Source organism: Balaenoptera musculus, chromosome 13 (genome assembly GCF_009873245.2).
Source record: "Balaenoptera musculus isolate JJ_BM4_2016_0621 chromosome 13, mBalMus1.pri.v3, whole genome shotgun sequence".
NCBI classification, from domain to species: domain Eukaryota; kingdom Metazoa; phylum Chordata; class Mammalia; order Artiodactyla; family Balaenopteridae; genus Balaenoptera; species Balaenoptera musculus.
In genome coordinates this window covers 30,339,588-30,354,849 of record NC_045797.1, presented here as the reverse complement: position 1 = coordinate 30,354,849, position 15,262 = coordinate 30,339,588, and the positions used below count along the sequence as shown (strand labels likewise).

The window sequence follows — 15,262 nt, the reverse complement described above, 5'->3', positions numbered from 1 at the left end:
AGGATGTTTAGTAGCAACCCGGGTATCCACCACCAGATGCCAGTAGCAGTCAACACACTTTCCCCAAGTTGTAAAAAAACAAAAATGTCTCCAGATATTGCTAAATGTCCCCCTGGGGGCAAAATCACCTGTTAAAAACCACTGACCTAGAGACATTAGCCTGTTTACACAGCATTTCCTTCTTAGGTCAATAAACTTCTTTGATAGGTATTGTCATTCAGCCAAACATGGGTTCTTAGGAGAAAATGTTCCAAAGTCAATTATCTCTGTGACCAAGTCTTTTAACTTCTGAGCTTCAGATTGTTTTATATATAAATCAATTTTTTAAAAACCTTTTTTATTTTTTATTTTTAATATTTATTTATTTTATTTTGGCCAAGTCGGGTCTTTGTTGTGGCACATGGGATCTTCGTTGTGGCATGTGGGATCTTTCATTGCGGCGCACGGGCTTCTTTCTCGTTATGGCGTTTTCTCTTTTCAAGTTGTGGCGCGGGCTCCAGAGTGCACGGGCTCTGTAGTTCGCGGCACAGCAGGCTCTGTAGTTGAGGCATGCAAGCTCAGTAGTTGTGGCGCGTGGGCTTAGTTGCCCGGTGGCATGTGGGATCTTAGTTCACCGACCAGGGATCGAAGCCACGTCCCCTGCATTGTAAGGCAGATTCTTTACCACTGGACCACGGGGGAAGTCCCATATAATTCAATTTTAAAATTACACTGATGATGATGATGTCATATTATTAAAGTGTAAAAACAGAACAACTTTGCTCGTTAAGGGAGGAATTATTTGCCAGTTATAGTTTATTTTGTAAATAAATCATGTAGAGCCGTGGTGTTGTGCTGTGGGGAAGGGATTTGTAAACCCCAGAGCGAGGTTCTGCCTACCCGAGGCCACTGCTGTGCGGAGACCCTGGGGGAAACCACCGTCACCATGTCTGGCCAGGAGGCAAAACTTTCAACTGAGGACTTGGGGGATAAGAAGGAAGGAGAATATATTAAACTCAAAGTCATCGGACAGGATGGCAGTGAGATTCACTTCAAAGTGAAAATGACAACACATCTCAAGAAACTCAAAGAATCATACTGTCAAAGACAGGGAGTTCCCATGAATTCACTCAGGTTTCTCTTTGAAGGTCAGAGAATTGCTGATAATCACACTCCAAAAGAACTGGGAATGGAGGAAGAAGATGTGATTGAAGTTTATCAGGAACAAACAGGGGGTCATTCAACAATTTAGATATTTTTATTTTTTTTCTTTTCCCTTAATCCTTTTTTATTTTTAAAAATAGTTCTTTTGTAATGTGGTGTTCAAAACAGAATTGAAAACTGGCACCCCATCTCTTTAGAGCATCTGGTAATTTGAATTCTAGTGCCCATTATTCATTATTGTTTGTTTTCATTGTGCTGATTTTTGGTGATCAAACCTCAGCCCCATTCATATTGCCCTCTCCTTTTTAAAAATTACGTGTGTGCACAGAGAGGCTGCCTTTTCCAGGATTGTGCATTTACAGGCTTGTGATAAATAAGATTGACTAATGCGAGTGTTCATAATGACTTTCCAATTGGCCCTGAAGTTCTAGCATGTGATCGCTTCACTCCTGGACTGTGACTTTCAGTGGGAGATGGAAGTTTTTCAGAGAACTGAACTGTGGAAAAAAAATGACCTTTCCTTAACTTGAAGCTACTTTTAAAATCTGAGGGTCTGGACCAAAAGAAAAGGAATATCAGGTTGGAGTCAAGGTGACAGAGGTGGTGAAAATAATGACTAACTCCAAAGATGGCTTCACTGAAGAGAAAGCATTTTAAGATGAGAGAAAAATCTTGTCAGAAGATCCCAGAAAAGTTCTAATTTTCATTACTAGTTAAGTTATTCATGCAGAAGTGTATACAGCAGAACGCTGCTCTTTTTGACTTTATTTGTACTTTTTGGCCTGGGATATGGGTTTTCAATGGACATTGTACCAGCTTCATTAAAATAAACAAAATATTTGTAAAAAAATAATAATAATAAAAAAAAATAAATCATGTAAATCTATGATCTTTTCAAAAATGCAAATTGAAAAAAATGTTAAAAGACAAGAGTCATCTTACAAAATAACAGTGTAAAAGCAAACTAAAAAGCTAAAGACCCTTTTATGCCCCACTATTATCACTACCACTATCCCCACATGCCCCCCAAAATCCTCACTTTTCAAGAGTAAATACAGTTAACAGGCTGCCATATATCCATCAGATTATTTTCTTTATAAATGAATAAATACATATATGTATGGATGTGGGTTTTTGTTTTTAGAAAAATTGAATTATATTATACTCATTGTTCTGAAGTTTGCCTTCTTAACATTTTTCCACAGATTTCTTCCCATGTCAGCACAAATGGCTTTAACACCATCTTTAGCTGCTGAACAGTAATCTGTAGTGTGAATAGACCATAGTTGAACCAGCTCTACCAGTGGGTTTTTAGTTCTAGACAATGCTGCAATGAACATCCTAAACACTGACCTCAGTACATAGATGCAAATATTTCAGTAGAAAAGATTCTGAACATTGTTTTTAGTTTTCTTAATTTATTGGGTACAGAATAAGATTTTATTGGGAGAAAAAAGTTCTACTTCTAAAAATATTATCATCATTAAATATATCTTATTCATCCTATCTCACTTTCTATACTCAAATACATTCCAGGCAGATAGAACATTCAAATACAAAAGATGGAACTGCTAACGCAGTAGAATAAAAAAAGGAGACAATATTTTTCTTAAAATATTTTTTAGGGGGCTTCCCTTGTGGTGCAGTGGTTGAGAATCTGCCTGCCGGTGCAGGGGACATGGGTTCGAGCCCTGGTCTGGGAAGATCCCACATGCCGTGGAGCAACTGGGCCCGTGAGCCACAACTACTGAGCCTGAGCGTCTGGAGCCTCTGCTCCGCAACAAGAGAGGCCGCAATAGCGAGAGGCCCACGCACCGCGATGAAGAGTGGCCTCCACTCGCCGCAACTGGAGAAAGCCCTCACACAGAAACGAAGACCCAATACAGCCAAAAATAAAAATAATAAATAAATAATAAATTAAAAATTTTAAAAATATATATTTTTTAAGGATATCAGATTGAGGATGGCCTAAATGACACAACACCCAGAATCCAGAAAATATTAAATATTAAATCCAGAAATGATTAATATTTTCCTATTTATTTCAGTGGTTTTTTTTTAAACTTCTTTATTGAGGTACATTTTACATACAATAAAATTCACCCATTTTAAGTGTACAATTCAATAATATTATAAAATTTATAGAGTTAGGTATTCATCACTACAATTAAGTTTTGGAACACTTCCATCACCCCAGAAAGATCCCTCTTGCCTTCAGGAGTCAATCACCATGCCCACCCTTACGCAATCACTAATCTACTTTCTGTCGCTATAGATTTACCTTTTCTGGACACTTCATATAGATGGAATCATACGATATGTGGCCTTTTATGTCTGCCTTCTTTCATTCAACATGATGCTTTCAAGGTGCGACCACATTGTAGCACATATCAGTACTGCATTCCTTTATATTGCTGAACAGTATTCCATTGTATGGTTATATCATTTTGTTTATCCATTTACCACCTTACAGATACTTGGATTGTTTCCACTTCAGGGCTATCACGAACACTGTCGAGAACATTAACATGCAAGTCTTTGTGTAGACAAATGTCTTCATTTCTCTTGGGTAGATACCTAGAATTAGAATTACTGGGTGGTAGGGTAAGTTTACGTATAAGTTTTTAAGAAACCGCCAAACTGTTTTCCAAAGTGATTGTGCCATTATACATTTGCACCAGCAACATATGAGGGTTCCTTTCTCCATTTCCTGGCCAACATGTGTTACTGTCTCCTTGGTTATAGCCATTTGATTATAGTGGGTGTGAAGTGGTATCTCACTTGGTTTTTATTGCATTTCCCTAATGAATAATGATGTTGGCAAAATTTCATGTGCTTACTTAGCCATATGTCTATCTCTTTGGGGAAATAACTATTCAAATATTTGGCCCATTTAAAAATTATGACTCATTATATTTGATTACCTAAAAATGAAATTTTTCTGCATGGAAAGAAGTACCTTAAACTAAGTCCAAAGATGAAAACAAACTAAGCAACAAAAGCAGTGCAAGACTTGTATGATGAAAATTACAAACCATAATTGAAAGAAATTAAAGACCTAAAAAATGGAAAGACATCTTTTCATGTTCATGAACCAGAAGACTTGATATTGTTAAGAGGCACTATTCCTCAAATTGATCTACAGATACAATGTAATGTATCCCTATGAAAATCCCAGATACCTTTTTTTGCAGAAATTGACAAGATGATCCTAAAATTCATAGGGAAATGCAAGGGACCTGGAAGAGCCAGAACAATCTTGAGAAAGAACAAAGTAGAAGGACTTACACTTCCTGATTGCAAAATTTACTACAAAGCAAATTAAGACAATGTGGACAGAGAAGGACAAATACTGTATTGCATCACTTATATGTAGAACCTAAAAAAGCCAAACTCATAGAAGCAGAATAGAATGGTAGTTGCCAGGGGACTAGGGGATTGGAGAAATGGGGAGATGTTAGTGACAGGGTACAAACTCTTCCAGTTATAAGATGAATAAGTTCTGGGGATCTAAAATACAGCATAGTTATTATAGTTAGCAGTACTGCATTATATACTTGAAAGTTGCTAAGAGTAGATCTTAAATGTTCTTACCACAAACAAGAAATGGTAATTATGTGATGTGATGGAGGCGTTAGCTAATGCTATGGTGGTAATCATTTTGCAATATAAGTGTATCACACTTTAAACTTACACAATGTTATATGTCAATTACATCTCAAAAAAGCTGGAGAAAAAAAAGACATTGTGACTTAGACATACAGATATACAAATCAGTGAAAGAGAATTGAGAATTCAAAAGTGAACCCTCACATTTACGGTCAATTGATGTTCAACAAGGACGCCAAGATCATTTAAGGGAAAATGACAGTCCTATCAACAAATGGTGCTGGAACAACTGAATAGCCACCTGCAAAAAAATGAAGTTGGACCCCTGCCTCACACTGTATATAAAAATTAACAAAGTGGATCATAGACATCAATGTAAGAGCTAAAACTCTTAGGAAGAAACACAGGCATAAATCTTCGTGACTGGGACTTCCTTGGTGATCCAGTGGGGAGGACGCCACGCTCCCAATGTGGGGGGCCTGGGTTCAATCCCTGGTTGGGGAACTAGATCCTGCATACATGCCACAACTGGGAGTTCGCATGCCACAACTAAAAACAGTGCCACAACTAAAAGATCCCGCATGCCAAAGTGAAGACCCTGCATGCCGTACCTGACACCCAGCGCAGCCAAAATAAATAAACAAATAAATAAATATTTTTTAAAAATATAAATAAATAAACAAATAAATCTTGTGACCTTGGATTAGGCAATGGTCTCTTAGATATAACACCAAAAGCATAAGTGACAAAAGAAAAAAAATGGAAAAATTGGTCTTCATCAAAATTAAAAACATTTGTGCTTCAAAGGACACATCAAGGAAGTGAAAAGATAGGGACTTCCCTGGTGGCACCGTGGTTAAGAATCTGCCTGCCAATGCAGGGGACATGGGTTTGATCCCTGGTCTGGGAAGATCCCACATGCCATGGAACAACTAATCCCATGCGCCGCAACTACTGAGCACAAGCACCACAACTACTGAAGCCCGCACACTCTAGGGCCCACATGCCGCAACTACCGAGCCTGTGTGCTGCAATTACTGAAGCCTGCGTGCCTAGAGCCTATGCTCCAAAACAAGAGACGCGTCCGCAATGAGAAGCCTGTGCATTGACAACAAAGAGTAGCCCCCGCTCGCCACAACTAGAGAAAGCCCGCACACAGTAATGAAGACGTAAGGCAACAAAAAAATAAATAAAATTAAAAAAAAAAAAAGGAAACTGAAAAGAAAACCTACAGAATGGGAGAAAATATTTGCAGTCATATATATGATAAGGGACTTATAAGTTAACAACAAAAAGACAAATAACCCAATTTAAAAATGGGCCAATGAGACTCCCCCTTGTGAGAGCACCAGATTCACAACTAACTGCTGAACAATCATCGACAGGAAGACACTGGAACTCACCAAAAAGGATACCCCACATCCAAAGACAAAGGAGAAGCCACAATGAGATGGCAGGAGGGGCACAATCACAATAAAATCAAATCCCGTAACTGCTGGGTGGGTGACTCACAAACTGGAGAACACTTATACCACAGAAGTCCACCAACTGGAGTGAAGGTTCTCAGCCCCACGTCAGGGTTCCCAACCAGGGAGTCTGGCAACGGGAGGAGGAATTCCTAGAGAATCAGACTTTGAAGGCTAATGGGATTTGATTGCAGGACTTTGACAGGACTGGGAAAACAGAGACTCCACTCTTGAAGGGCACACACAAAGTAGTGTGAGCGTCAGGACCCACGGGAAGGAACAGTGACCCCATAGGAGACTGAACCAGACCTACCTGCTAGTGTTGGAGGGTCTCCTGCTGAGGTGGGAGGTGGCTGTGGCTCACCGTGAGGACAAGGACACTGGCAGCAGAAGTTCTGGGAAGCACTCCTTGGTGTGAGCCCTCCCAGAGTCCGCCATTAGCCCCACCAAAGAGCCCGGGTAGGCTCCAGTGTCGGGTCGCCTCAGGCCAAACAACCAACAGGGAGGGAACCCAGCCCCACCTATTAGCAGACAAGCGGATTAAAGTTTTACTGAGCTTTGTCCACCAGAGCAACACCCAGCTCTACCCACCACCAGTCCCTTCCATTAGGAAACTTGCACAAGCCTCTTAGATAGCTTCATCCAACAGAGGGCAGACAGTAGAAGCAAGAAGAACTACAATCCTGCAGCCTGTGGAACAAAACCCACATTCACAGAAAGATAGACAAGATGAAAAGGCAGAGGGCTATGTACCAGATGAAGGAACAAGACAAAACCCCAGAAAAACAGCTAATTGAAGTGGAGATAGGCAACCTTCAAGAAAAAGAATTCAGAATAATGATAGTGAAGATGATCCCGGACCTCGGAAAAAGAATGGATGCAAAGAACGAGAAGATGCAAGAAATGTTTAACAAAGACCTAGAAGAATTAAAGAACAAACACCAGAAGAATTAAAGAACAAACAAACAGAGATGAACAATACAATAACTAAAATGAAAAATACACTAGAAGGAATCAATAGCAGAATAACTGAGGCAGAAGAATGGATAAGTGACCTGGAAGACAGAATGGTGGAATTCACTGCCACGGAACAGAATAAAGAAAAAAGAATACAAAGAAATGAAGACAGCCTAAGAGATCTCTGGGACAACATTAAACGCAACAACCTTCGCATTATAGGGGTCCCAGAAGGAGAAGAGAGAGAGAAAGGACCTGAGAAAATATTTGAAGAGATTATAGTCGAAAATTTCCCTAACATGGGAAAGGAAATAGCCACCCAAGTCCAGGAAGTGCAGGGAGTACCAGGCAGGATAAATCCAAGGAGAAACAGGCCGAGACAAATAGTAATCAAACTGACAAAAATTAAAGACAAAGAAAAATTATTGAAAGCAACAAGGGAAAAACAACAAATAACATACAAGGGAACTCCCATATGGTTAACAGCTGATTTCTCAGCAGAAACTCTACAAGCCAGAAGGGAGTGGCATGATATATTTAAAGTGATGAAAGGGAAGAACCTACAACTAAGATTACTCTACCCGGCAAAGATCTCATTCAGATTCGACAGAGAAGCTAAGAGAATTCAGCACCACCAAACTAGCTCTACAACAAATGCTAAAGGAACTTCTCTAAGTGGGAAACACAAGAGAAGAAAAGGACCTACAAAAACAAACCCATAACAATTAAGAAAATGGTAATAGGAACATACATATCAATAATTACCTTAGGGCTTCCCTGGTGGTGCAGTGGTTGAGAATCTGCCTGCTAATGCAGGGGACACGGGATCGAGCCCTGGTCTGGGAAGATCCCACATGCCGTGGAGCAACTAGGCCCGTGAGCCACAACTACTGAGCCTGCGCGTCTGGAGCCTGTGCTCCGCAACAAGAGAGGCCGCGATAGTGAGAGGCCCGCGCACCGCGATGAAGAGTGGCCCCCGCTTGCCACAACTAGAGAAAGCCCTCACACAGAAACGAAGACCCAACACAGCCAAAAATAAATAAATAAATTTTAAAAAAAATAACAAATGTTCAAAAAAAAAATTACCTTAAACGTGAATGGATTAAATGCTCCAACCAAAAGACACAGGCTCGCTGAATGGATACAAAAACAAGACCCATATATATGCTGTCTACAAGAGACCCACTTCAGACCTAGGGACACATACAGACTGAAAGTGAGGGGATGGAAAAAGATATTCCATGCAAATGGAAATCAAAAGAAAGCTGGAGTAGCTATACTCATATCAGATAAAATAGACTTTAAAATAAAGAATGTTACAAGAGACAAGGAAGGACACTACATAATGATCAAGGGATCAATCCAAGAAGAAGATATAACAATTATAAATATATATGCACCCAACATAGGAGCACCTCAATACATAAGGCAACAGCTAACAGCTAAAAAGAGGAAATCGACAGTAACATAATAATAGTGGGGGACTTTAACACCTCACTTACACCAATGGACAGATCATCCAAACAGAAAATTAATAAAGAAACAGAAGCTTTAAATGACACAATAGACCAGATAGATTTATTTGATATCTATAGGACATTCCATCCAAAAACAGCAGATTACACCTTCTACTCAAGCGCGCACGGAACATTCTCCAGGATAGATCACATCTTGGGTCACAAATCAAGCCTCAGTAAATTTAAGAAAACTGAAATCATATCAAGCATCTTTTCTCACCACAACGTTATGAGATTAGAAATCAATTACAGGGAGAAAAACATGAAAAACATAAATACATGGAGGCTAAACAGTACATTCTAAATAACCAAGAGATCACCGAAGAAATCAAAGAGGAAATCAAGAAATACCTAGAGATAAATTACAACAAAAACACAAAGATCCAAAACCTATGACATGCAGTAAAAGCAGTTCTAAGAGGGAAGTTTATAGCAATACAAGCCTACCTCAAGAAACAAGAAAAATCTCAAATAAACAATCTAACCTTACACCTAAAGGAACTAGAGAAAGAAGAACAAACGAAACCCAAAGTTAGTGGAAGGAAAGAAATCATAAAGATCAGAGCAGAAATAAATGAAACAGAAACAAAGAAAACAATAGCAAAGATCAATAAAACTAAAAGCTGGTTTTCTGAGAAGATAAACAAAATTGATAAACCATTAGCCAGACTCATCAAGAAAAAGAGGGAGAGGACTCAAATCAATAAAATTAGAAATGAAAAAAGAGAAGTTACAACAGACACCGCAGAAATACAAAGCATCCTAAGAGACTACTACAAGCAACTCTATGCCAATAAAATGGACAACCTGGAAGAAATGGACAAATTCTTAGAAAGGTAAAATCTTCCAAGACTGAACCAGAAAGAAATAGAAAATATGAACAGACCAATCACAAGTAACGAAATTGAAATTGTGATTAAAAATCTTCCAACAAACAACAGTCCAGGACAAGATGCCTTTGCAGGTGAATTTTATCAAACGTTTAGAGAAGAGCTAACATCCACCCTTCTCAAACTCTTCCAAAAAATTGCAGAGGAAGGAACACTCCCAGACTCATTCTATGAGGTCACCATCACCCTGATACCAAAACCAGACAAAGATACTACAAAAAAAGAAAATTACAGACCAATATCACTGATGAATATAGACGCAAAAATCCTCAACAAAATACTAGCAAACAGAATCCAACAGCACATTAAAAAGATCATACACCATGATCAAGTGGGATTTATCCCAGGGATGCAAGGATTCTTCAATATACACAAATCAATCAATGTGATATACCATATTAACAAATTGAAGAATAAAAACCATATGATCATCTCAATAGATGCAGAAAAAGCTTTTGACAAAATTCAACACCCATTTATGATAAAAACTCTCTAGAAAGTGGGCACAGAGGGAACCTACCTCAACATTTTAAAGGCCATATATGACAAACCCACAGCAAACATCATTCTCAATGGTGAAAAACTGAAAGCATTTCCTCTAAGATGAGGAACAAGACAAGGATGTCCACTCTCGCCACTATTATTCAACATAGTTTTGGAAGTCCTAGCCATGGCAATCAGAGAAGAAAAAGAAATAAAAGGAATACAAATTGGAAAAGAAGAAGTAAAACTGTCACTGTTTGCAGATGACATGATACTATACAGAGAGAATCCTAAAGATGCCAGCAGAAAACTACTAGAGCTAATCAATGAATTTGGTAAAGTTGCAGGATACAAAATTAATGCACAGAAATCTCTTGCATTCCTATACACTAATGATGAAAAATCTGAAAGAGAAATTAAGGAAACACTCCCACTTACCATTGCAACAAAAAGAATAAAATACCTAGGAATAAACCTACCTAGGGAGACAAAAGACCTGTATGCAGAAAACTATAAGACACTGATGAAAGAAATTAAAGATGATACAAACAGGTGGAGAGATATACCATGTTCTTGGATTGGAAGAATCAATATTGTGAAAATGACTATACTACCCAAAGCAATCTACAGATTCAATGCAATCCCTATCGAACTACCAATGGCATTTTTCATAGAACTAGAACAAAAAAATTTCACAATTTGTATGGAAGCACAAAAGACCCCAAATATTTGCAAATGAAGCAACTGACAAAGGATCAATCTCCAAAATATATAAACAGCTCATGCAGCTCAATATTATGAAAACAAACAACCCAATCCAAAAATGGGCAGAAGACCTAAATAGACATTTCTCCAAAGAAGACATACAGATGGCCAAGAAGCACATGAAAAGCTGCTCAACATCACTAATTATTAGAGAAATGCAAACCAAAACTGCAATGAGGTATTACCTCACACCAGTTAGAATGGGCATCATCAGAAAATCTACAAACCACAAATGTTGGAGAGGGTGTGGAGGAAAGGGAACCCTCTTGCACTGTTGATGGGAATGTAAATTGATACAGCCACTATGGAGAGCAGTATGGAGGTTCCTTAAAAAACTAAAAATAGAATTACCATATGACCCAGCAGTCCCACTACTGGGCATATACCCAGAGAAAACCATAATTCAAAAAGACACATGCACCCCAATGTTCATTGCAGCACTATTTACAATAGCCAGGTCATGGAAGCAACCTAAATGCCCAATGACAGATGAATGGATAAAGAAGATGTGGTACATATATATAATGGAATATTACTCAGCGATAAAAAGGAATGAAATTGGGTCATTTGTAGAGAAGTGGATGGATCCAGAGACTGTCATACAGAGTGAAGTAAGTCAGAAAGAGAAAAGCAAATATCGTATATTAACGCATATATGTGGAACCTAGAAAAATGGTACAGATGAACCAGTTTGCAGGACAGAAATAGAGACACAGGTGCAGAGAACAAACTTATGGACACCAAGGGGGAAAAGTGGCGGGAGTGGTGGTGGTGGTGTGATGAATTGGGCGACTGGGATTTACATGTATACAGTAATATGTATAAAATGGATAACTAACAAGAACCTGCTGTATAATAAAATAAATAAAATTCAAAAAAATTAAAATGGGCCAATAATCTGAATGGATACGTCTCCAAAGAAGTTATACAGATAGCCAATAAACACATGAAACGATGTTCAATATCACGTCATTAAGGAAATGCAAATCAAAATGTCAGTGAGATGCCACTTCACAGCCACTAAGATGACTAAAAAAAGATAGACAATAACAAGGGTATAGAAAAACTGGAACCTTCATACATTGTTGATGGTATTACAAAATGGTGCAGCCACTTTGGAAAATTGATCGTTCTTCAAAATGTGAGAGTTACCATATGACTCCCAAGAGAATCTATATCTGTATCTATATCTATCTATCTATATCTATATTTATATCTATATATGCCCAATGGAATTGAAAACATACAAAAATTTGTACTGGTGTTCACTGTAGTAGTATTCATAAAAGCCAGAAAGTAGAATCAATCCAAATGTCCATCAACTGATGAATGGGTAAACAAAATGTGATATATCCATACAATGAAATATTATTTGGCCATAAAAGGGAATGAAGTTCTGATACATGCTAGAGCATGGATGAATGAGCCTTGATATATTAGGCGAAGTGAAAGAAGCCAGACATAAAAAGCCTTACATTCCATTTAAATGAAACATCTAGAATAAGCAAATGCACAGAGACAGAAAGGTTGCTAGGGTTGAAAGGGGGGACTGCGAGTGACTGCCATTGAGTGTGACGTTTCTTTCTGGGGTAATGAAAGGTTGCACTACTCTGTGAATATACTAAAATCGCTGAATTGTAACATTTTAAAAGGGTGAATTTTATGTTATGTGATTTATGTTTCAATAAATCTGTCATTAAAAATAAAGGGAAAATATGTGGAACACAAATAACAAAGGGTTAATTTCCTAAAATAAGAATTTTTACAAATCAATAAGAAAAAAGAAGCAAACCCACTAGAAAAAATGAGCAAAGGGTACAAAAAGACAGCTTATGAAAAAGAAAAAAAAATGATTTTTTTTGGCGGTGGGGCTTGTGAGATCTTACTTCCCCAACCAGGGATCGAACCCAGGCCCCCAGCAGTGGAAGAACTGAGTCCTAACCACTGGACTCCCAGGGAATTCCCGAAAAATGATTTTAAACGTCCAAAATTCAACCTTACAATAAGCAAGAGGCAAATTAAAACAAGACTTCAGCAAAGTGACAAAAAAGATAAATGTTATCACATGAAGATGTGGAGAAATAGGCACTGTACATTATTGTGGGAGTGTAAACTGCAATATCATCTTTAAAGGGATGTAAATAAAATAAACTTAAAACACACTTTGACTTAGGAATTCCACTTTTAAGATTTCACGAGTTCTAGTCTCACATGAACACAAAATATGTACAGGGGTACTCCATGCAAGGCTGTCCATAACTGCACAAGAACAGAAGCAGCCTAAGAGCTAACTAAATAAATCATGGTGTAACCATACAATATGCTACTATAGAGCCACTAAAACGAATCAGATTTATATGTATTGATAAGCAACAAATATCAAGATATACTGTGGAGTAAAAAAAGGTACAATACTTCGTGTATAATGTGATACTCTTGGTTTAAAAAAGAAAAAAGACAGGGGAGATACACACATACAGAATATGTTGCCTCAGAAGAAGTGACTGGGGACTTGAGAAATAGAAAGTGGGAAGGAGATACACATTTCACTGTCCCATACGATTTGAATTTTAAACTTGTACTAGTATCACTTATTACAGATTCTATATTGAAAGCATATATAAACAAGTAACACAATTTGTAAATGATAGGGATAGAGTAGGATTAGTTAGTTTAGAAATCCCACTAGGGGATTAAAGACAGAAAGGGAATTTTAAGGGAGTTTGGGAGACTGTTGTAAGCTAATGACCACTCAAGAAAAGAATCCAGTAACCTAGCAACAATCTACACTATCTTGAAGGAAGACCAGGTGCATCCAAGCACCAGACATACTCAAGCCACAAATCCTGGTAGTTACAACACAAGACAATAGATATGGGGTCTGAATCTTGTTACATGAAGTCAGGGAGTTAATGATCCTTGAAGAGTAGCATTTCTGCATGTAGCCAAGACAGGAATATAGATGAAAGGGGAAAGAAACTAGGTGAGAGGGGACATTATACAAAAACTTGAGATGAATTACCATATTTTAGTATAATTTACCACCTTCTTGCTAATATACATATGATTTAAATAGCGCCAAGGCAGTCCGGGTTAGACCAGATAGGGTCAAAGGAGGAACTGATGATGTAAGCCTTGACGTCTGCCCAAGACTGAGGAAGAAGGTGGTGTTCTCCCCTCCCCACTTTTTCTTTGATTATAAAAATATAGCCCTCTTTGTTCTCAGGGCTGTGCTCCCCTGCTGTCCAGCTCGTATCTCTCACAAGCCTCCTATGCTAATAAACTCACTCTTCACCTGCCACCTTGCCTCACGCTGAATTCTCTGAGCTTCAGTAAGTCCTGACACCAGGTGAGCAGTTTCAACTAAAAGACAGTGGGTTCGAGTCCCCTCCTAAGTCAGGGATTGTGGGTTCAATTCCCAATGTGAGGTGCAGGTGGGTTGGAGCCCCGGTCTGAGTTTTGGTTGGGTCCCACCCAAGAAGGAGTGCAGTTTCATAAAGAACCTGTATTTGAATCCTGCCTAAAAAAGGGTCTCCTCTCCCTGGCAAGTTTACTAAACAGCCTCCTCAGATGGTGTAAACGGACTGGTGCTGGAAGAGCTACCCTACGAACACTCCCTGTAGTGCTGTGTTTTCAGCCCCGTACTATTCGGCTGTAGAGCTATATACAGTTTGGTGAATGCTGTTTAAGGCTTGTGAAGCACAGTAAGTGAAGAGAACGATCACCATAAATAAAACATAAACTTGCTAACGTTTACTGAGTACAAGTAAGCTTTTCCCATGCATTTACTCATGTAATGCTCACCACGATCCTGTGAAGTAGGTATTATTTTATCTTAGAGATGAAGAAACTGGCTCAGAGAAAGTAGTGATTTGATTAATGTCCCTCAGCCAGCCTCTAGATAATCTAACGTGAGTTTGGAATCTGCCGGATTCCGTCAAACCACAAGTGAGAGGAAGGGGCAGGACTAGAAGCCAGGACTCTCAACTCCAGGTCCAGGGTGCTTCCATTGCCCCGCACTGCCTCCGAATAGTGGAGAAAGGCCTCCGGGGCCATGCGGACAAGACCCCTGTCATCCGGCCTGCGGGACCCACACCTCCCACCTAGCTTCCGGGATGCGGCCAGCCCCCGGACGCACCCACCCGGGGACCTGCTTCCCGGCATCCTCCCCGCGCGACCGCTCACTTCCGGTCCTAAGTAGGCCCAAGCAGAAGCATCACCTGGCCGGCACCCTGCTCTTGGGAAACGCTGTCCGCCGGGATTCCCAGCTCTACGCCCTCGTCCCATCGCCGCCCCCGCCTTCTGTCAACACAGCCCCCTTACCTGCCCTGCGCCCCCCACCCCGCCGTCCCAGGCCCCCAGCTGATAACCGCCCTCACCTCCTCTCTCTTCGCCTGCCACGGCCTTTTACAAACGCGGCCAAACTGTTCGC

The 15,262-nt window shown here is 39.4% G+C and overlaps 2 protein-coding genes across 8 annotated transcripts in view; one reads left to right on the top strand and one right to left on the bottom strand.

Moving 5' to 3' along the window:
- Positions 1–15,262, bottom strand: part of C13H2orf42 (chromosome 13 C2orf42 homolog) — a 40,702-nt gene extending 25,440 nt beyond the window's left edge. For 3 of the 7 annotated variants that reach the window (XM_036874050.1, XM_036874045.1, XM_036874049.1), the window contains exons 1-2: positions 15,210–15,248; positions 3,425–3,720 (exon numbers count right to left, since the gene is read on the bottom strand). The gene's annotated coding sequence lies outside the window, so the exon portion shown is untranslated. Of the gene's footprint in view, positions 1–3,424; positions 3,721–6,531; positions 6,557–15,050; positions 15,150–15,209 lie in introns of those variants that run through there. The other 4 variants (XM_036874047.1, XM_036874046.1, XM_036874044.1 and 1 more) reach the window with 4 other exon arrangements.
- On the top strand, positions 825–1,985 carry LOC118906478 (small ubiquitin-related modifier 1-like). The gene has a single exon (XM_036874051.1). The coding sequence runs from the start codon at positions 926–928 to the stop codon at positions 1,229–1,231; it is 306 nt and encodes a 101-aa protein (XP_036729946.1). The 5' UTR covers positions 825–925; the 3' UTR covers positions 1,232–1,985.

What these genes read in the sequence shown, in the direction of transcription:
- LOC118906478 (XM_036874051.1), top strand. Translation starts at nt 926, where the DNA reads ATGTCTGGCCAGGAGGCAAAACTTTCAACTGAGGACTTGGGGGATAAG.